Source organism: Narcine bancroftii, chromosome 7, assembly GCF_036971445.1.
Source record: "Narcine bancroftii isolate sNarBan1 chromosome 7, sNarBan1.hap1, whole genome shotgun sequence".
NCBI classification, from domain to species: Eukaryota; Metazoa; Chordata; class Chondrichthyes; order Torpediniformes; family Narcinidae; genus Narcine; species Narcine bancroftii.
This window is the reverse complement of record NC_091475.1, coordinates 13,632,163-13,655,777: the sequence shown is the minus strand read 5'-3', so window position 1 is coordinate 13,655,777 and position 23,615 is coordinate 13,632,163. Positions and strand designations below refer to the sequence as shown.

The window sequence follows — 23,615 nt, the reverse complement described above, 5'->3', positions numbered from 1 at the left end:
GCTTTTTTAATTAAAAAAATGATCGATTTGGATCTGACTTTTTAGAATTCTTTATCCAATCAATTTTAATCCATGTAAAAAGAGACAAATATTGATCTCAAGTGGAACAAGCTGAGAAAATTGTTCTGAAATGTTGCTGGATAAACATTTAAAATTCAAATGACACCTGATTAGTTAGGGTTAAAATGGCTCCACTTTTACGGAAAGGTGTTTGAGAGTTCTTTATTTGTATACAGAGTTCCTGTGCCATCTGTTGGCCTACTGCATGTTGGCACGTCTTCTATTTTACCTACACATTTTCAGTCTTGGCAAGAATTTAATTGTGCTGTGTTTTTATTGCAATTTCAAATTACATCTCAGATACTGATCTGTTCCAGGTTTTAAAGGAGGGTTCCTCTTCTCCCATCACCCCTCCCCAGATTCGATAGAAGAGGGGACAGATAGCAGGGAAGAGAGGGAGATAAAAAGAAAGTAAATAGAAAAGAAAAACCAGCAGGAGCAAGGTTCAACATCTCAGAGTCACATCATTTAAAAAATATTAAATTTCTAATAAGGAGTACACTAATTGACAAATATCAAAATAAATTATACAATCTGGGCATTTAAGTAATCTAAATAAGGTTGCCAAATTTCGATGAACATACTATATTGATTCCTAAGACTGTAAGTAATCTTCTCAAGGGGAATACAACTTTGCACTTCCATGTTCCAACGATCAATGTGAAGTAGGGAATCAGATTTCCAAGTAACTGCTATACATTTCCTGGCTATTGACATGCAATTTTAATAAATTTAGGTTTACTTCTGGAGAAGTTAACTTTTATAACTGCCAAATTCCCAAGAAGAAATAATTCCGGGCCTTGAGGGAAATTCACCTCCACAATTTTTGTCAGCACTTCCCCCGATTCTATCCAAAAGGGTCTTTTGGACCCTTCTCCTGGCATCACTACTTATGTTTTTGGGGCCAATTAACCTACCAGCTTGCAATGTCTTTGAAATGTGGGAGAAATCCTTGGCACATGGAGAAAAACAGATGGTCACACAAAAAAAGACAAACACAGCACCCAAAGATTGGGTTCTTATTCCTTGAGACATTAGAGGCTGAGGGGTGACCTTGTGAAGATGTATAAAATCACAAGTAGCATGAGTAAAGTGAATTCCCAGAGCAGATGAATCTCAAACTAGATGGCAATGGTTTAAGATAAGAAGGGGGAGGGTGGACTTAAGAGGCAACTTTTTTGCAGGGATCGATTCCAATCCCCAAGTCTGATTCCCATCTCTCACCCGATCTAAATTAGAGATAAATTTGGTTGCATTCCCCTTTCGAATTAGAATTTCCATATCTGAGCACATTGGTAGGACAATTAATGGTCTCAATTTTCCCTCAAAAAATATCACAATTGGAGATTCTTCTGCTATATCAATTCCTAAAACTGTAAGTAATCTTCTCAAGGGGAATACAACTTTGCACTTCCATGTTCCAATGATCAATGTGAAGTAGGGAATCAGATTTCCAAGTAACTGCTATATATTTCCTGGCCAATTTGGGCTATGTTCCCATTTAGAATTCTGCTCAAAATTTACGGGTCCCCTTCCCTGTGAAGAAGTCAAGTTTAGTTGGTTTCTTCCCCATTTCTTGCCTACTGACTTCATTAAAAATATTTTAGGATTTCAGTCTGTTTTCCCCTACCCCACTTCCCTTTAAATGTGCTGTGACCCCCAGAATATGCCCCTTGTTGAGAATGGCTAAGCTCGACAAAGAAACTACATTTTTGGTAAGAAAACCCATAACAAATAGAATTCTCCTGAGTCACATATGTAGGAATAAAATTACATGATCCTTATTTTGTACAGAACGTAATGAAATAAATTTTATTTATTTTTAAGTCCCTCAAAAGACATAAATTGCCTCTGTTGTGATCATAATAATCTTCAATGCACCTGATACCAAGTTGGTACCAGGAAACCAAGATTTTATTTTTTTCCAATTAAATATCCTTGAAAGTATTCATGAATGAGATGGGCTTTTATAACAATCCATTAGTTTCATGATTACAATTTTTAAGATTGGAACTTTAATTCCAGATTTATTTAATTCTCTTAATATAAATTTGCAACTGTCATGATGGGATTTCTCAGGGTCAGATATTTGGTTTCTAACACAGTAAATTTACCCTTGTGCTACTGTGCTCCAACATAATCTAACAACGTATATTGAGTATAGCTCAGAAGCTACTATAGTTACAGTGAGTTAAATGATATTATTCCACCTCTAACAGAGAATATAATCTACCAGCAATCCTCCAGAAAAACCGTGCACCTTGTAAGTTTATACTCTGATCAATTTATTCTTCTTCCTCTGTACTCACTGTGAGGTGTATTACTTGTGATGTACGAGGAATTGAGTTTCCTTGTTTACAATCCTATTTATTAGTCCTGAAGATTTATGTCATTTTCAACCTTATGACCATATGGGCTTCAGAATATTTGAACTGTAAAACAATACATACAGGCAAGTTTTATTTAGAACTCCACATTGTTTTTCCTTATCAGCCAATCATTTTGTCTTCTTCTGTTCTCTCATTACAAGCAGTGAGTTTGATCATTCTCATTTAAAGGATACTTTAAATTCCATCTGCCATCTCCTTGTTTGCTTACTTAACCTGTCTACATCCTCTTGAAGCCCCTCTTCATTCTGCTCACAACAAAAAAAACACCGCTACCAAACTTGGACTTATTATACTTGACCCAGCCTCCATCTCATTGATACTGATAGCAGCAAATGCTCTCAGCAGTGCCCAGCCGCCTCACTCACAGACCAATCCCATCCATCTCATGCCTCCAAATATTCTCCATAACATATCTGTCAACTCCAACTCATACCACTTTCCGAGAAGAGGGGCAATCGACAGTTGCAAATTAACCTACCAGCCAAAATATCTTTGGGGCAGAGGGAATTGTAGCACTCAGGGAAATGAACACACATGGAACATGCAAACTCCAGACCCCAGAGTAAGGATTAGCCCAGGTCACTGGAATGTGAGGCAGCAGGATTGCCAGCTAAATCACCATGTACCATCATAGCCTTCAGTGCAAATGCTTTTGGAAGTTTCCACATCTATATTTAGACTTCACTGTAATTTTTCTATAAGAAATACTGAAAAAAATATCATGTTAAATAATATGCAGACTTTACATAAGGATTAGAGGCAATTTAATCAAGGACTTGAAAATGGTAAAGCTATTTGACCAGCCAATTTGGGCTATGTTCCCATTTAGAACTCTGCTCAAAATTTACGGGTCCCCTTCCCTGTGAAGTAGTCAAGTTTAGTTGGTTTCTTCCACATTTCTTGCCTACTGACTTCATTAAAAATATTTTAGGATTTCAGTCTGTTTTCCCCTACCCCACTTCCCTTTAAATGTGCTGTGACCCCCCCAGAATATGCCCCTTGTTGAGAAAGGCTAGGCTAGACAAAGAAACTACATTTTTGGTAAGAAAACCCATAACAAATAGAATTCTCCTGAGTCACATCTTCTCTTCTTTGGCTTGGCTTCGCGGACGAAGATTTATGGAGGGGGTAAAAAGTCCACGTCAGCTGCAGGCTCGTTTGTGGCTGACAAGTCCGATGCGGGACAGGCAGACACGATTGCAGCGGTTGCAGGGGAAAATTGGTTGGTTGGGGTTGGGTGTTGGGTTTTTCCTCCTTTGCCTTTTGTCAGTGAGGTGGGCTCTGCGGTCTTCTTCAAAGGAGGTTGCTGCCCGCCAAACTGTGAGGCGCCAAGATGCACGGTTTGAGGCGTTGTCAGCCCACTGGCGGTGGTCAATGTGGCAGGCACCAAGAGATTTCTTTAGGCAGTCCTTGTACCTTTTCTTTGGTGCACCTCTGTCACGGTGGCCAGTGGAGAGCTCGCCATATAACACGATCTTGGGAAGGCGATGGTCCTCCATTCTGGAGACGTGACCCATCCAGCGCAGCTGGATCTTCAGCAGCGTGGACTCGATGCTGTCGACCTCTGCCATCTCGAGTACTTCGACGTTAGGGGTGTAAGCGCTCCAATGGATGTTGAGGATGGAGCGGAGACAACGCTGGTGGAAGCGTTCTAGGAGCCGTAGGTGGTGCCGGTAGAGGACCCATGATTCGGAGCCGAACAGGAGTGTGGGTATGACAACGGCTCTGTATACGCTTATCTTTGTGAGGTTTTTCAGTTGGTTGTTTTTCCAGACTCTTTTGTGTAGTCTTCCAAAGGCGCTATTTGCCTTGGCGAGTCTGTTGTCTATCTCATTGTCGATCCTTGCATCTGATGAAATGGTGCAGCTGAGATAGGTAAACTGGTTGACCGTTTTGTCACATATGTAGGAATAAAATTACATGATCCTTATTTTGTACAAAACGTAGTGAAATCTAGGGCCCTGAATCTTAACTCCACTTACCTCTTGGATCTATGTTTCTTATACTAATCCACAGAGATGGGTGAAGGCCTTCTAACTGCTTGGACGTTACCAAAATTATTTTGGCCATTGGCAGCTATAAGATGTGGATTCCCTTGTGAGATAACCAACAAATTTTTTCAAAAGGTTTGCTTCTTGAAAAAAAATTGGGGATTACGATAAATAACTTCAAGCTGAACACAAAGATAATTTCATACTTTCTGTATCACGTAGGAAGTTGGAGAAACATTAATTTAATTTTTATTAAATTTAACACATTTAATCGCATAATGATGCTGACACATTGCATGAGTTCAACTGATCTAAATATGTTTTGCCGCTGATTTTCATTTGTACTCGGCATCTGATGCCTCTTGGTGTCAGTGTCCAACAATAGTTGACCAGCATTGTTGGATTCCAGTTGCCCTGATACCGCTTTACCATGGTCGCAAAGGTTTCACCAGGTTCGTTACTGACTGCACCAAGATCAACAGGGAAGAACTCCAAGTGCGAATTCAGAAAATGAATTTTCAATGACATGTTGGTTTTCTATGCTATCATTCAGCAGGATGTAGCTTAAAAATAGGTTATATCTAAAAAATGGTACATGATAGTAACATTTTGAGGCAATTTTCATGATCAGCATCCCAAATCCATAAAATACACTCAAAAGTGTTAAGGAAATAATATCTTCATTGTCCAATATAACCATTTCACGTTAACTCTTCATTGCTGTGACCAAGGTACTTAGGCTTGTATTCGGGAGTGGCAAAGTGAGTGCAGAATATGGCAAATTTGATATTTCTGCAAGTTTTTTGGGATGTGGTCACTCTTTTCAGACCTGGAGAAGCGTCAGATAGCTGGTGCTCCATCCAGAATGTTCTGAGCACAGGACCCAATTAGATGGAGAAGTCATTTGGAAAGTGAAATCTTCTTGCCATTTATTAACCTCAATCTCTCCATTGGCAGATGCAATACATAATTCACAAGTTGGAATCAGGCATGGACCATCCTTGAGCAGTGGATAAACCAAAGCACCTGCAACCACGGATGTCAGGTGCTGTGGTAGAAGCCCATTGCACCAGGTCAGTTCTCAATCAGCCAACTACATTGATCTAAGGCTTACAGAGGAACCAATTCTTCTCTGGCCACACAAGATGCATAGTTGCACCAATACTCAATGTGTCCAGGTCTCGCCACAGCAGAAGTAGTCAAAGAAAGGGTCCAGACCAGAAGTATTTCTCTCCATGGATGCTGCCCTACCTGCTGAGACCATCCAGTTTCACATTGGTTACTCCCCTATTCACTTGTTTCCATATTACATCGAAGTCTGGTGCCAACAATACACCTGCATTTATTTTCAATCTTGTTGGATTTTTTTTCCCAAATGAATCTACTTCTTAATTGAGTTAAGAATAATATGTAAATACTGCAATGATCATGTAATTAATTTTTTTTAAAGACCTTAGTTTGGGTCTTTAAAATCTTAGAAATTAGCTATTTGGTTAGCTAGAAAAATATATATTATTCATTACAAGTTATGCTCAGGTTTTAAGCTCAGGCTCATCTCCCCTAACATTTCCACTCAAGTCCTCCTGATTCCTGTAACATTTCTTGGCTGATTAGACAAACCTCTGAGGGATATGTGAAAACAATCTTTCTCCAAGGAATCTGTTAAAGTTTGAGGCAGAGCCCTGGAGAAATACCAGCTCAGGTGGTGAGACAGGGTAGGGCATTTTTGACCGGGATGACTGAAGTCCAATTCCTGCCACTTCAAATTGATAACACACCCTCTGCCATTCATATCAATTTGTAACAGGCTTTTGCTGGTCAGTGTTAAGCTTACTGAGTGTCGTTGTGGGCAAGTCGAAAATATTCCATCACCCTCCTGACTTTTACTTGTAAATGGCAAGTCATTACCAGAGGATACCCAACTTCTGACCTGCTTTTACAGCCACAGTGATTATGAGGCTGATCCAGATAAGGTTCTGGTTGATAGCAATTCTTGTGATTTGATGCTGGTAGATTTAAAGATATTGCTGCTAATACTCTCTGATGCAAATAACACTCACTGGACAATTTTCAATCCATGCTTTTGAGTTCAATCTTTAGGGCAAGCCAATTATGTGGCACTTCATGAAATGTCCTTTTAAATTTTTAAAATGTAATTTTTAAATTTTTATTTACTGCATGGTAGAAGCCAATTCCAACCTTGTGCTGCCCAATTACACCCAAATTAACCTACAATATTTTGGATGGGAGGAAGTGGACCACCCAGGGAAAATCCTTGCAGAAATGGAGAGAAGGTACAAACTCTTACAGTCAGAACCGGATTCGAACCTGGGTCGCTGTGACAGCATCGCATTAACCTCCCACTGTTTGCCAGGGGTATTTTGCAGCGGGCAGTTAACCCACACTCATTTTTTGGGGTGTGGCTGGTGAGAGGAAACCGGAGCATCCTCGGGAATCCCATGTGGTCACTGAGAGAGCGCGGAAATTTCACACAGGGGGGTCGAGATTGAACTTGGATCTCCGGAACTCTGAGGCAGCGACTCTATTCACTGCAATGCTGAAATCCACATATAGTAGATCAATTGCTTATGAGACAAAGCAATGGTAGAAAAAATTCAAAGGAGGCTTTAAGTGTACAGATTGGGTGAAATACAAGCGTGCTTTACAATAGGTGTGGAAGTAGGTGCATTACACACCAAAATTTTGTCTCCATACATTCTGAGACAATAACCAATTACGATAATTATAATTGTTCTGAGGAATGACTCAGTGAGCTTGCATTTTCTAGCCTTTACTTATAAGGAGATATATAATGTGCTAAGAAAGCATGTGGCAGGAAAGGTGCTGAAACATTGAGGAAGATTCATTATACTCATCCAGGAAGAGCTTTCCCAGTGGCTCACTTATCCCTCAAAAAACATCTAAAGTAAACGAGTTGTTCATTTATCTCACTACTGTTTGTGTTCAATGTATTTGTTGGCCAAGATATATATATTTTTTAAATCATACATTTGGCTTACACTTCAAGAATACTTAATTAAGAGCAAAGAGCTGCAGAACAGAGTGAGATTGTTCAAAGATGTGTGTGAGCGCAAGTTCTTCAAATTAGATTATGAGAAAGTAGAAAGCTGGGATTTTTTTTCCCCTGGAGCATAGAGGTATATAAGTTCATGAGGGACTTAGATAAGATGAATTGTCATTGAGGCGAGGAGAGGAATGGGTTGAATCCAGGAAGAGAAATACTTAAAGGGGAACTGAGTGCCATTTTTTCACTCAGAAGAGGGGCATATGGAAAGAAATGGTAGATGTGAGTACAATTACAGTTAGCAGATGTTTGGTCAGTAACATATAGGGAAAGTTTAGTGGGATATGAGCCTAATGCTGGGAAATGGACTAGTTCAGATAGGCAACTTGGTCAAAGGGTCTGTTTCCAAGTTTTATAGCTCTATAACTCTAAAAGCAATCCCAGCCAATAGAATATTGAACTTCATAACCAAAGGGCAGGTCAGAACAAGCTATAATCAACATCTATAGTTCTCTGTTGGAATAATACCTGGAGTCCTGGTCATTTTCCAAAAGCCAAGTAAAAGATGAGAAATGAAAGCATTGACACAGTGGAGAGAATATCCATGAGGGTGGTCCCTTTATTTGGGATCTCAGGACCCAGTGAGGAGATAACTGAGAGGCCATTAATTTGACCACTATTGAGGTTAGAAGATTGGGGGGAGGGGAGGGGGAAATTTCATTAAAATATCATACACTGAAAGGTCTGGATAGAGTAGATGCGGAGAGGATGGTTCCTCTGGTGTGGGAGTCTGGCACAGCCACAGAACACAAGAACAGAGATGAGGAGGAATCGCTTTACCCAGAGGATTTCATTGCTACAGACAGCTCTGGAGGCCAAATCATTGGGCATATTTAAGACGGAGGTAGATAAGTTCTTGATTACAAAGGGAATCAAGGGTTAGGGAGAGAAGGCAAGAAAATGGAGTTGAAAAGGATTGTATGTTAAGCTCTGCCGAATCCATGGTGTTCAGGTGTCCAGAAATTCGTCTGGGCTCGTCGGGGTCACCACTATGGCGGTGTGAGCAGTGAGAGAGACACAACCACCACGTTAACGACTGTTTTTATTCAAATTCAATGCGCCCCTTTAAGGGCAGCAGGAGCTCAGTCACCAGATGCATTGTGATGTCAAAATCGCTCCCCAGGGTGGGCGCTGGAAGGGATGCTGGAGTCAGAGAGAAACTTCTGACGATGCCATTTCCCCATGGCTGCCCCGTCACGTGGCGATACAAGCGGGGCCGGTTCGCCATGAGGATGTGTGCCGCCACAAGTAGATCCGCCATGATGTAATAGCAGAGTGGACTTACTGTTTCTTATGGTCTAATCCACAAAAGATAGCTCAGGGATATATCCAGAATCTTACCTTCCTCCAAATTATGAGGACAAAGTACTAAATAGTAATTTTGAAACTGTATATTTTCCCAGAACAAGGAATGACTAACTATTGGAATGGGTATGAGGGAGCAGGGGAGGTTCTCAAGAATATAATCATATGGAAATTGTGAGTTGCCAAGTATCAATTATGAGATGTTTCACATGAATTAGAAAATCCTACAGCTTTAATAGCTTTCCCCATCCTGGGAAGGATTGGTAATATTACATGGCTGGAGTTTGAGACTTAAAAAGTTACACTGATGTTTGACGGTAGCTTTATCTTTGTAATGAAATTACTTTCGTTGCATCTGTCTCCTTCCAACCAGACTAACCAATGGAGCGGGACATCGAGAGCCCTCTGGCCATTCTGCAACCAAAACTACCGAAGCAAGTGCGCGAGGACACCACGAAACAAATAGCTTCGGCGGGTCATGCTACTGTAAGCAGCCTCCAGAGATATGTGCGGAAGGATGGAAAATGTAACGTTCACCATGGCAATGTTCGGGAGCGCTACCGATACCTGACTGATATCTTCACTACATTAGTGGACTTAAAATGGAGACTCAATCTATTAATCTTTGTCATGGTCTATACAACCACGTGGCTTTTCTTTGGAATGATCTGGTGGCTTATTGCCTACATACGTGGGGACCTAACCCACATAGGGGATGCTTCGTGGGTACCCTGTGTTAACAATCTCAATGGCTTTGTCTCAGCATTTCTCTTCTCCATAGAGACTGAAACCACCATTGGTTATGGCTACAGATTCATCACAGATAAGTGCCCCGAAGGCATTATTTTACTCCTCGTGCAATCTGTACTGGGCTCAATAGTCAATGCCTTCATGGTGGGGTGCATGTTCGTAAAGATCTCGCAGCCCAACAAGAGAGCCGAAACGCTGGTGTTCTCCACTAATGCTGTGATCAGTGTGCGCGACAGCAAATTGTGCCTGATGTTCCGAGTCGGGGACCTGAGAAATTCACACATCGTCGAGGCTTCCATTCGTGCCAAACTGATCAAATCCAAGCAGACCAAGGAAGGGGAGTTCATCCCGCTCAACCAAACAGATATAAACGTTGGCTACGACACTGGGGACGACCGTCTCTTTTTGGTTTCCCCCTTAATCATTTGTCATGAGATCAACCAGCAAAGCCCGTTCTGGGAAATCTCCAAAGCCCAGCTGGCAAAAGAGGAAATGGAAATCGTGGTGATCCTGGAAGGAATGGTGGAAGCAACAGGTAAGGGATACACTTGCAAAGGCACACTACCAGGCTCTCAATTCTCAAACCATCAGTCACTCTGTGACTGATCTGAAATGTGTGGTTTCTTGTCACTTGTACTGAGATACAGTGAAAAATTTTGCTTGGTGTTCTGTCCAAACAAGTCAGCCTATTCATGAGTATAGCAGGTAGTGCAAAACAAAGCTAAAATTGCAGAGTCTAGTGTTACTGAGAAAAGGTCCGTTAAACCAGAACAAGGGTACCAACCAGAAGACCATTCAATAGTCCGATCACAAAGGGGAAGAAACTATCCTTGGACCTGCTGGAGTCAAACAGGGAAGTCTGCATATGCTGGGGTTGAGTGCAATTCACAGGCATGCTGGAGAAACTCAGCAGGTCACGCAACTTCTATAGGAAGTAAAGGGTAACCAACGTTTTGGGCCTGAGTCCTTTGTCAAAGTTTGGGCAAAAAACAGGCAGGTGCCTGGATAAAAAAGTAAAAAAATGCCAAGAAGCGGTGGGGAGAGGAGCGCTCTGATGGCAGAGGGAAGGGAAGGGGGTGCTTCCATTCCACCAGCTCCCCTTCCCTTCCCTTCCCTCTAAATATAATAAAACAACTAAATTGCAAAAAGAAATAATTAGAACAGCAATAAGGTGGTTTTCACGCTTCAGAAAGAAGGAACCTGAAAACAAAAATGAGTACTTTAAATGTAATTTTTCAACTTCTGAGAGCCAGTGATGTCCAGTGTGTGGACAAAACTTGGTTCACACAGGCTAACACAAGCATGTGTGGTTGAATATGGGAGGCTAACCGAAGTGCATGTTGTCTTAATTTATTACGCACACAACCTCTTTCAGTGCTCATTCTAAAGAGAAAGAACACATTTTGATTTTCGTGATTCGAGAAATGTTCAAAAACTGAACAACCATTGACAGAGAGTGGGTTGCAGAAAGAACAAGCTGGTCACTGTGTTTGGATGAGGGTGTTTGGGAATGTGGAGGCTGGTGAAAATGGGTTTAGTGTATGTGCATTGGAAATTGGTAATGTTGAAGAAAGGCTGTGAAGAAGGTTTGGGCAAGTTTTCAGTGGGGAGATTGGTTGGGAGTGAGTTTTGGAGAGAAGGGACAGGAATTTGCATGGTGGAGGCTTGGGGTGTATCTCCTGGGGGAAGGGGTGGAAGGTGTTGGAAAACCTGCATGTTGAGTGGTTTAGAGGGAATGGGGGGGTGGGGATGAGGTTTAAGTAGGTTTTTGGCACAAAGGATGCTTGTTGGGGAGGGAAAAGTGGAGCTTGAGGGCTATGGAAGGGATTTACAATAGGGAAGGTGAGTGAAACAAAGAGTGAGGTGAAAGACTGAAGTGGAAATTGGTGAGGGAATATGCTTTTTGATTGGGAAAATAAAGGAGTTGGGTACACAAGAGATGGAACCAAATGCAGAAAAATGTCACCGAAAGTCTGTTCATGATTAACAATGAAGGATCTGCACAGTGTTATTACTTAGATGCTGGTGAGTTGCTTTCTTTACAGAATTGGATAGTAACTCAACTCTTGGCATCTTCGGCAACAGATGGCCACATGGAGAATGATGGCTCTACTTCTAGATACACCTGTATTTTGAAATCTTTCTTTTTAAAATCACATTTTTTTGGTAAATAGTATTAATCCACATCCATATCAGTGCTCAATGATGCATCTATCTGGATGCTTGCAAAAGTACAGAGTCCTCTGTAATCATATTTCACCTGTTCAAAGTCAAAAATAAAAATATGACATTCCAGGTTTCACATTTATAGAATCTATAGATGGATTAAAGGTTCAATGGCTGATATTTTCTCAGCCTCGATAAACTCTCAGGGAGAACATAAGGACTGAGGAGCAAAGACAAGGTAAATTTGCTCACAATTACAATTGGGTGCAGGACTCACAGAACATAAGGTAGAGAGGGTGCAGAGAAGATTTACTAAAATGTTGCCTGGATTGCAGTATCTAGATTACGGAGAAAGATTGAGTAGACTTGATCTTTATTCATTGGAGTGTAGAAAGTTGAGGGGGGATTTGATAGAGGTATATAAAATTATGAGGGGATAGATAGAGTAGATGTGAATAGGTTCTTCCCCTTGAGGGTAGGTGAGATCAGAATGAGGGGTCATAAGTTAAGGGTTGGGGACAGAACTTTAGAAGTAACTTAAGAGGGAGCTTCTTCACTCAGAGAGTGGTGGCTGAGTGGAATGACCTTCCAGAAGAGGTGATTGCAGCAGGGTCAATTTTGTCATTTAAGAGAGGGTTGGATGAGTGCATGGATGTGAGTGGACAGGTGGGTTATGGAGAGGGAGCAGGTAGGTGGGACTAGTGGAGTTCACTTAAATCGGTGTGGACTAGAGGAGCCGAAATGACCTGTTTCCATACTGTAATTGTTATATAAATTGATATCACAATCCTTTAATATGTTAAAACATTCCAAGGCAGCTCTACAAGGATAAAAAATAATCAATGAGGCTTGTTATTAGTTATTTAGGGTAGTGGGTAAAGCCTTGGTCAAAGCCATAAAAAAGTGTCTCAAAGGAAGAGAACAGACCCAAGGGGATGAAAAACACGGCCATCTGTGGGGGAATGAAGGATGTTCTTTTTTTTTTAACTTTTATTTCCATATGCAGTCATATCATGTGAGCACACAAACAAAATGCATAAATCACATAGCAGATGTATACGGTGTATCAATCTAGCTTATTCGAGTTCTGTTCATAGAGGTATCACAGATTTAGGCACCCAATTAACCTTTCTCTAACCAATATGCAGTCACCTTTATATTGGACCATACAATTCTTCATGTGCTCATTGTGACACTTCCGAGCTTAAAGAGGAGAGGGTCAGAATAAATCGTATTGAATTTATTACTGAGTTATCACTATACATGCACTTGCTACAGTCACAATTTCTTCTGTGTACATTACTCCAATTACTGGTCGAACTCCTTGCCACCACTGAGGTTATGGGGAGGTTATATCCTTAGTCAATCTCGGTAACTGTAGTATTACCGGTGACCACTTGATGTTGAAAACATGTCCTTTTGGAGTTTTGGTGTTATGCTTGCCATCAAATATACACTTTTTAATCTTTCCCTCCAATGTTGGTTTTATATTTCTCTATAATACTGTGATCAACAGTAACACCCCAAGTAAACATGTCTGGTTTTTAGTATCTATATCCTCTGAAATCTCTCCCAGTACAAAATATGTTGGTTCTCAAGGTAGAATGTAAGAAGGAACCAACCTCTGCACCACACCTATAACACATCTCTGATAATTCAGGTTTATATTGGTGTAATTTCTGCAGGATGAGGTACAATATATGGAGAAAATTATAATGGACCAATCTATACCTGGCATTGATAGTAGCCAACAAACTTCCCTGATATAGATCTGACCAGAGTGGTTCATCAACTGTTGTGTCTAGATCTGACTCCCATCTCACCCTAGACTTATGCAAACCTGGCTTTAGGCTCTCACTCATTAATAAAAAGTACATTCTAGAAATAAACTTACATGCATTTCCTTCATGGAGTAGTTTCTCCTTTTCATTGAGTCCTGATAGAAGTCATTTCAGGCCCAAATTGGCCCTCAGGAAGGATCGCAACTGAAGGTAGCAAGAAAAAGGTCTTATTGGTCAAGTCATATTTCTTCTTCAGCTGTTCAAATGACATGAAAAGTCCTTTTACATAATCTGAATTCCCTTTGTTAGTATAACGCTAAGTATCTTTTGATCATTAATAATTATAGCTAGTATTGGGGAGAGCTCCTCCCTATAACACTTGTAGAATCCTCCCGGAATTCCATCGATCCCTGGGGATTTATTATTCTTTAGTTTATTAATAAACCCCCTTTATTTCCTGTTCTTTGATACATGCTGTCATTTTCACCATTTCTTCTTGGGAAAGGGAGGGAAGATTTAATCTAGGAAGGAATGTTCTTATCATCCCCTCTTTGTCTCTGATTTAAGGAGAATCCATATAATTCTTCATAAAAGGATGCAAATGCTTCTGCTATTTCTCTTGGTTGTGAAACTAACTTCCTTGAGGCCGGGTGAAAGACTTTAGAGACCACTTGATTAGCTTGCTCTTTACACAGCTGAAATGCCAAGAGGCAACCAGCTGTTTCCCTTCTCGTAATATTTTTGATTCAAAAATCTCAGGGCCCCTTCAGCTTTGTATGTCAGGAGCTCCTCTAATTTGTGTTTTTCTTTTGTCTTCATTCATTTAGGAGGTTCTTCATTTTTATGTACTGACTTTAATTTACTTTCCCAGTCTGATTGCTTCTTCAACCTGTTCTTTCTTATTCTACTTGATATTTCAATCATTTTACCCCCTTATTATTGCTTTAGTGGCATCCCACAAGATGGATTATGGAACTTCACCATTATTATTGATATCAAAATACTCCTCCATACACTGTTTAAGTTCCTGAGTCAGTGAAGGGTCAATCAAAAGAGAAATATTTGCTCTCCAATAGTTAAAACACTTTTCTATTTCTAAATCCAGGTGGAAGATTAAAGGTATGTGGTCACTGATTGTTATTGAGTCTATTTTACAATCTTCGACTTGATACATGTATTGTTCAGGAACACAAAACATCTATATGTGAATAACTCCCATGTATGTTTGTGAAGAGACTAAAGTCCCTCCTCTTTATGTTTCTGTGACTCTGTGGGTCAACTAACCCCAGGTCTCTTAACATGTTATTCAATGTTTTTGATCTTTTTGATTACTTGTGTACTATCAGTGATCCATCCAGCCTTCCATCCAGAACACCATTAAAGTCTTCACCAACAATTTCATAACGTGGTGAAATGCATTTGCATAGATGTACGGACTGGCCAGTCTGAACCTCCCTGACCTTCCCTATCTTCTCCCTTGGCTCCTCCCCGGATTTCCCAATAAAGGCTGGCGTGCCCAGACTTGCCCCCTTTTGCTCCTGTACCTGGAACCTGGCCAAGTCGTGTATCAGTAATGCTGAGGTTTTTGGTAATTAAACCCGTTTAATCACTCCATCATGTCCATGTGATTATTGTGTGCTCCACACATACCTTTAGCATTATTTGCAATTATATTCACAATGTCTCCAAAGAAAGAGGAATCACCTTCCGTTGTAACATAAATATTCAGTGGCAATATAGAATGGAGGATGAATAAGAGGCAAACGTTGGAAATTTATGGATTTCTTAGAAAATTTGAAAAGCAAACAGTATGCAGATACTGGAAACCTGAAATAAAAAGAGAAAATGGCAGAAGTGTTCAGCAGATCAGTCGGTATCTAAGGAGACGCAAGTTGCTTGGAGAGCTGCTACCTTGCAACAAGGGGCCAGGTTTGAACCTGACTTTGGGTGCTGCCTGTGTGGATTTTGCAAGTTATGCATGAGTTTCCTTCAGGTGCTCCGGTTTCATTCCATATCCCAAGGATTTGCGCGTTTTTACCCCAGGTGTGAGTGGGTGTTTGAACTGTGGTGAATATGGGGGTGGGGGGGGGGGGGAAACAATACAAGGAAAATTATAAGGAAATGGGATTACTCTGTGACCCAGCATTGAATGGCCCCATTCTATGTCTTAGAGAAATATCGAAGAGACTAGAACAGTGGTTCTCAACTTTTTCTTTCCACTCACGTACCATAGGCACTCTGTGGTTAGGAAGAGATTACTTCAGGTGGAAAACAAAAGGTGGAGAACCACTGGACTAGGAGAAGTTAGAAATGTTTTTCATTGCAGTGTACAGGAAGGTAGGAGAGAGAACAGAATGTCTGTGATTAGATTGAGACAAAAAGAAACTGAATGATATTATAGGTATTGGTACTGGTTGAGAGAAGATGGACATTTGTGAATCACTGCTCATTTATAAATAGGAGAGGAATGAGAACTGAGAAGAAAAGGAATAAAACAATGATGGAACTGTGATTCTATTAAAGTAGACCTTTGGTTGCTTGAAAACAAACATGAATATAGCTGCACAAATGGACTTTTAATCTCTTTGGAAAGCATGAGAACTCCGTTACAGCAAGAAGCACTGCCATGAGCAGCTAGACTCACCCCAAGAGAGGCTCTCTTGTGGCTTACTAATCACATCTTTTATTTTCTCAGACTCCATAGGTTTCTAGACCTTTCGAACAAAATGCTCCATCTAAGATTTCAGATTTATTGATAGAGCATATACATGGCATCACATACAATCCTGAGATTCTTTTTCCTCCAGCTGAGCCAAAATTTCCATTTATAGGTAGTGCAAAAAAAAACTGTACTCAATGTACACATGTAAACAAATAAAGAACTGAAAACAGATAACAAAATGTAAAATATCTGCATTGCAGAGAGAAGAAAAAAAATCAATAATTGTGTCCCTGACTGAGTTTGTTGTTGAAGGGTCTGATCGTGGAAGGGGAGCAGCAGTAGGAATATAAGTACATATTCCTTACAGTTCTCTCAGGAGCTGTTGTAGTGGTCTTCAACCTTACTGAATTTATCAAAACGTACCATGGAATATTCTCTACACTATTATTTTGGTTACTATTTTAAAACTTCCATTCGCAATACAAAAACATGCAGAAGTTGGAAATATGAAGTAAGACAGATGCTGGAAGTACTTCACAGGTCATCTGGGTGAGAGGGAAAGAGAGTTAGTCACAAGTTGGGGATCATTTATCAGAACAGCCCAAATCTGACACAAACTGGAAAGAAGTAAAATACTGAAGTTTGCAGACATAGTGGATGAAATAAAAACCCAATGCTGGAGAAACTTAGCAGGTCAAATGGCGTACTTTATATAGCAAAGATAAAGGTACATAACCAACGTTTCGGGCTTGAGGCCTTCATCAATGTTAGCAGGGCACCTGATCAAAATGGTAGGAGGGGAAGTGCAGGGGGAGGAGCACGGTCCCACAGGCAGGAGGTAATGTGTGGATAAGGGAGGGAGGGCACAGCAGCAAACAGGGGAGGAGGATGACTGTGGGAATAGAGAAGGAAAGGGGTGGAAAGCTGGATGAAAGAAGACAAAGGGAAAGGGAAGGGAGAATGGAGAGTAGGCGAGCAGAAACCGGAGAAGTCGATGTTAATGCCATCCAAATGGAAAATCAACTGTTGTTCCTCCAATGTACGGTTGGCCTTGGTGGGATAGAACATGAGGCCATGGACAGACATGGGAGTGGGGTGCAGAATTGAAATGGGTGGCCACTGGTTATCTGAAACTGTCAAAATCAATTTGCCTCAATAGGTGACACTAAAGAAACATTTCCATTGAGGGGAAACCAGAAATAGAGCATTTAGGTAGAAGTTGAATACAAATAAATCCAGGAAATATATTGTCCAGTTGAAGAATCTAGAACCTGCTTCAATAGAATTATGCAATTAATAGCAAAGTGATGCGCACAGGAGGGAAAAAGGGGCAGATCTGTGCATAGAACCATAGAACATTATGGTACAGAAAACAAGCCATTTGGCCCCTCGAGTCTATGCCAACCATCATTTCCCTGACCTGCTCCCATACCACAACCCTCCAGTCCTCTTACATCCAGGTATCTATCCAATTTACTCAATTGAGCCCACATTCACCACCTCAGGTGAATATCAAAATGGTTTGATGGAGGAATAAAAGTAGATTCACAAAGCACATAAGACTCAGCATGGGCTTACTTCAATTGCAAATACTTTAATTTTATGAGATTAACACGAATTTCTATGTCCCTGCAAACAGCTGAGCAACGTTGATGAAGAGGTCCAGTTCCACATTTTGTGGCACCTCCAACAAAAAGATAAAATAAAGCAAAGAATAACAACCTCAGTTACAAACCTGAATAGGATAAACTAAAGTTGGTTGAGAGACAGTGGAGAATATCAAAGGGAAATGAGTAAACATATGATCCAATACCAAACCTGAAAACCCTGCAGGTCCTTCATACCTGACTAAGTGCCCAGGCTTGAAATGTTGGTTACCCATGACTTCCTGCATAACCTATTGAGTTTTTCCAGCATGTTTGTACATTGTGCTCGACTCCAGCATCTGCAGACTTTCTTGTTAGCAACAAACACATGATGCATGTAATTCAGAGGACAGAAATGTACTTGCTTAGAAATTCTATCCAATCAGTTGCATTGTACAGCAGCCTGCTGTTCTGAAACTTAGTTGCATCGAAGATAAGGAAATTGAATTTCAGAAGCTAATGCCACGACTGCTAATCCTGGTTGAGACGCTAGTTAAAAGTACTATAAATGTAATCTATTGCAGCAAATCTCAGTCCTAGGAGTAAAGCAGATCAGATTCAGGCAGTGTTAAAAAAAATTACTCTGAAAGGCATCATAATAAATCAGTGAAGTAATGGTATAGAACTTTGTGTTCAGTTCTAGCTTGTGCAACACAGAAAATATATCACACGTATTGAAATGATGTGGAGGAAGCAATTCAGAATGATGGAGAGTTGAATTAGAATGAGATATACCTGTACACTGAAAGCTCGGCAGTGGAAAAGATTTGTGCGAGTGCATGTTCTTAGATTGTAAAGGAACCAAGATGAGTAGGCTGTGGCTGTCTGGTTTATCTTATCAAGGACACCACCACTTCTCTCTTTATACAGGTTAATTAGAAACATCAGCAGTGTCCCTGCGAGATTATTATAGCCCCATGGGTGATCTCGGTGAAGGGCTACTGTCTGTGTAAGGCTTTCAGGTTGATTCCAGGGATGAAGGGGTTGGCCTATGAGGAGAGGTTGGGACTGTACTCGTTGGAATTTAGAAGAATGAGAGGTGATCTAAGTGAAACATATAAAATTATGAAAAGATAGAGGTAGGCAAATTATGATAAGATAGAGGTAGGTAAGTTGTTTCCATTGGTGGGGGAGACCAGAACTAGGGGATATAATCTCAAGATTCAGGGTAGCAGATTTAGGATGGAACTGCTTTTCCCAGAGCATGGTGAATCTATGGAATTCACTCCCCATTCAAGCAGTGGAGGTGACCTCAGTAAATATATTTAAGGTGGCATAGATTTCTACATAGTAAGGGAATTAATGGATATGGGGAAAAGGCAGGTAGGTGGAGATGAGCCTATCATCAGATCAGCCATGATCTCATTGAATGTCAGAGCAGGCTCGATGGGCCAGATGGCGAACTCCTGCTCCTATTTCTTATGTTCTTTTCAGGAAAGAGGTGAGAAGTAGCAGCTCAAAAGTGGTCAGAAGGAGCAGGCATTATCAGGCAGTTCAACGAAGGTGGAGACTTGGTGACTTGGGAGACTTGGTCAATGGTGTCATAACTGAATATTAGCTGGGCAGCAGGAAGAAATACTCCCACTTCCTCTGACCCCAAAATAATGCAGTAAAACTTACTTACCTCAAGGATTAACCCTTCATCTCATCTTGTGAACTCACCAGCATCTGAAGGTCTAGGAATAGAAAAGGGAGGCAGCCTGATTTAAATCACCATCATGCTCCTGAGTTGATTGGTTGTCTGCACTTTGTCCTCACTGCCTTCCCCATTACTAATAAAACCAGGTAAGGAGATTCAAGGCAGGATCAGTCTCAGATGTTGAACTTGGCTTACCCTTTCAGTTTTGGGATTTAAGGTAACCTCATGGTTTCAATCTTCTGAGATTTCCTCAGGATTGAAGAGGATTTGTTTCTACTCCACTTCAGAGGAGTGGAAGATGCTCCCTGTGTGTGAGTTCATCCATTGTCAGGTGACCATTTTACATCAGCTACCAAACAGACTAGGGAGATTGAAACCATTTTACGAAGTACAAACAGAACCAAGATGACTGAAGACCAGGAGCTGCTGCGAATTTAGCACACACACGTGCTTATTTTAATATTACTTATTAATTATATTAATATTACTTATTACTATTAACTTAACTGAATGTTCTAATTCTAAGTGCACGTGTATGTAATGTGTCTATGTTCAGGAAAGTTCTTTGCTTTAATCGTCCAATCATTCACTTCTCCAGATTCACCAGTATCAGGCAATTCTTAAATTGTGCACAGAATTTAACATTTCTGAATTTTCACCAGGCTTTGGTTCTTAAAGGTAAATGGTTACCACTCAGGAAGATTCTCGTTGGTTTCAGAGAGAGATTTGTTGGTCGTTGGATGCACACACAAACTGATTTTCTCTGATCAGCCACTTCAGTGTCTTGCCAAAGAAACTTTCCCCATCATGGGTTTTCTGAATGATAGCCTCTTCTTGGTGCTGTTGGGCAGGGAGTTCCAGAGTTTAAACCCAGTAAAATGATGGACTGGCTGTGAATTTCCAAGTGAGGACTCTGCAGAACTTTGAGGCGAACCTGGCATTCTTATGGGTCCACTCCTCTTCACCTCCTCACTGGTAGGGAGTCACAGGTAGGGGAGGTACTGGCAGAGTCATCTGGGCCACATGCACATGCAATCTTGCCCATTCCATTACCATCACTCACCCCCCCTTCAATTGACCACCTTCTCTCCACTTCCCTGATCTGCCTCTCTCCCTCCTCTTTCTCACTCGCCTTTTCCTCAGCCCCTTCCACTTCCCTCTCCATTCTTCTACTCAACTCTCCCCCACTCTCTGACCACTGACAGGTTGTCCCATTGGTGCTGCTGCCTCTCGTCTCAGCTCTTGCGCTTTCTGGTCAGTGGCCCCCTCCCAGAGAGCAAATAGCATCCCCATGTAATAGCTGGTGATCATGAAACCAATTAGCATTGATTCACTGCAATGAGATTAGATCGATACCTTCCAGAAAATAACAATTTTGTTTCAGTTTACAAACAACCTGATGCGCACAGTGAGATGAGCTAGGAAGGAAGATGTGGCTTTAGATTTCTAGTTCCCTGATCTCTCCACTGCTGGGGTTTGCCTTCATTATTTCTGGAACTGATTAAACACATGAACATTAAATATAATAATTAAGTACGGTTTTTTTTTATTGTTACATGGTATATGTTGGCAAAACACAAACCAAACTCGACAGACCTTGGTACTTTAATTTTGTAATTTCCTATATTATTTTTTACATTCTAAAATGATTGTTGACCTATTTAATTGTTGAACTGATGCTTTGACACAAATAATGAGAATTCATCTCCCATTGCTTGTACAACCATTTCCTGTTGGTTGCTGTAGCAACGGAAGCAGTGGACTTTGCCCAGATAGCTGTATTCCATGATTATTAAATCACATTTACCAGACCTTCACAGAGCCCAAGTACAGATACCTCATACTTGTCCCAGAAGCCTATTAGATTTATTTGAGAAAGTAACTAGTCTAGTGTCAGATTCTCCACGCTGGTATCATTAATTTAATAATAAGATAGAATTATTGGACAAGAAATGAAAAATGTAATATGTAACTATGATGAACCTTTGACTGCATTTGTGAGGGAACTAAAATGTAGATGATTTGGGGGAATAACTCTTAGGTAGTACATTTAAAAATGTAAAACTGAAAATTGCATCATGTCAGAGCTGAGGATTGATGAGATTTAGAATGGATTTTGATTAAACATGGTTGGCGTCGCGGTTAGCGGAACGGTGGTACAGCACCAGCGATCGGGACCAGGTTTCAATCCCCGTGATGTCCTTAACAAACTTGTACGCTCTCCCCAAGTCTGCTTGGATTTTCTCCCGTGCCTCTGGTTTCCGACCACGCTTCAAAAAAATCATTCCAGGGTTGTCGGTCAATTGGATGTAATTGGGCAGCTCGGACTCGTGCGGCGAAATGGCCTGTAACTGTGCGATAAGTCTAAATTGAAATAAAATATTTTTTTAAATTGAGCAGTCTTGGTTTCTTGCAAGAGAAAGTATCCAAAATCCAAACAGCAGCCTTGAAAAGGCTTCAGAACACAACATGTATATTTTGACATTCCTTTGAAAGAGAGTAGACTGCAGCACAATACAACAAGCTACATTGGATTGTAAGGCCACATTATGATTTTAATTTATGGGTCCACTTCAAACATGCTCCAATCAACAGATGACATATCAGTGTATTAGAGGACTGTCGAAGCCAAGCCAAGGGGTGCAAGGTTCACACCTTGAATTGAGGCATCTGCATCATTCTATTCTGTTTGCCAGCTTCTACTGGATCTAGTGAAAATCTAAGATGACAGCAAAGCATAGCCAGAATAGGATTGGCCCTTGAGTCAACAGTGAGGCAGGTGGGTGAAATCTTTTCTGGTGGGTTGATTTCATTGCAGCTACTTTCAATGGCTTCTCAGTAGCAGTATTAAATCAAAAGGTCATTTTAAGTGTGTGGAAAAAAAAGGGACAGGTCCCAGTTACTGAGCAACTTGCCCTTTGATGTGCATGGGCCCAAATGCACTGACTGTTCAGTACATTACAAGCATCCTCAGCTTTACATGGGGAGGCCTGATTGAGCTGACCAAGTGTGTGGGGAAAGGTACTTGCAGGTAAGTCCTTCACATATTTACCTTTATTTTTGTTAGATTTTTAATCACAATTTAATTTGTTTAAATTGACATCTTTTTGAATAGTTTTTTGATGTTTCAGTCAAAAAGGAAATTAAAAGCTCTTGAAAGCTGAAGATCTTCAAATGTTTTAATTTAGACATACAGGACAATAACAGGTCCTTTCGGCCCATGAGCACATCCCACCCAGTAACACCTAATTGACCTCGTCACCTGGTACATTTTGATGGGTGGGAGGAAACAGAAGCACCTGGGGAAAACCATGAAAACACAAGGAGAATGCGCAAACTCCTTACAGACTGGCTGGATTTGAAACGGCACTGGAAGAAAGTTGCACCAACTGCTACTTTAACCGTGCCACCCTGTTCGAGTGCGTCAGGGCACTCAGAATCCAGGATCCCAAGATAAGCACCTTAAAGGGGTACTCAAGCAACTGTGTCTCAATGGACATTTATCAGGTGGGAGAGAGGGGAAGAGCTAGCTCCTTCCACCTTCCTACGTAATGGTGGATGGACTGGGACTCTTGGGTGTGAATCTGATCAACAAGCCAACTTCATGATGACTTTTTGACTGTAGAAAATCACTTAAGGAGGTGGATCCCTTAACACTTAAGGGTGATTAAGTGCAGAAGGTAAATTGGATCTTAAAGAGATGCTGCTCACATATTGAACCTGCTTGTTAGTAATCTCAACTTTGCAGTCGCGCAGAACTGCAGACCGGCAGCAGTTTCTCAGCCCGATATGTCGATAATCTCTTGCTCCACACAGATGCTGTCTGGCCTGCTGGTTTCCTCCAGTGGTTTTGTGTTCTGTTTGGAAAAACTGCAACCTGACACCAGTTGTCGTTGATCTTAATGAAGTGTAACTCGTTGAGCATCTCGGCTCTGTCTGCCGCAGTAGCCTGCCTGTCCCATTCCCTTGCTGACAAGTCTGCCCATGATCTCATGTACTTCGAGACAGAGACGACCCATAAATTGGAGAAACGACACCTCATCTTCCATCTGGTTTCATTAACCACCCCCCCCCCCTATTCTTACCTCTTGTCTCCTTTCATCTGTTCCTCTCTCCCTTCCCTTTTCCCTCTATCTCCTT

The 23,615-nt window shown here is 41.0% G+C and overlaps 2 protein-coding genes across 6 annotated transcripts in view; one reads left to right on the top strand and one right to left on the bottom strand.

Moving 5' to 3' along the window:
• The window catches only part of dyrk1aa (dual-specificity tyrosine-(Y)-phosphorylation regulated kinase 1A, a), a 225,845-nt gene that overhangs the window by 58,724 nt on the left and 143,506 nt on the right, over positions 1–23,615 (bottom strand). Inside the window, exon 13 of one of the 2 annotated variants that reach the window (XR_011341584.1) lies at positions 13,642–13,732. The gene's annotated coding sequence lies outside the window, so the exon portion shown is untranslated. Of the gene's footprint in view, positions 1–13,641; positions 13,733–23,615 lie in introns of those variants that run through there. The other variant, XR_011341583.1, reaches the window with a different exon arrangement.
• kcnj6 (potassium inwardly rectifying channel subfamily J member 6) overlaps positions 1–23,615 on the top strand; it is a 62,889-nt gene that overhangs the window by 29,858 nt on the left and 9,416 nt on the right. For 2 of the 4 annotated variants that reach the window (XM_069888873.1, XM_069888872.1), the window contains 2 exons: positions 5,399–5,514; positions 9,205–10,116. In XM_069888873.1, coding sequence (XP_069744974.1) covers positions 9,213–10,116 — 904 coding nt within the window. In that variant the 5' untranslated portion in view covers positions 5,399–5,514; positions 9,205–9,212. Of the gene's footprint in view, positions 1–5,398; positions 5,515–8,723; positions 8,791–9,204; positions 10,117–23,615 lie in introns of those variants that run through there. The other 2 variants (XM_069888875.1, XM_069888874.1) reach the window with 2 other exon arrangements.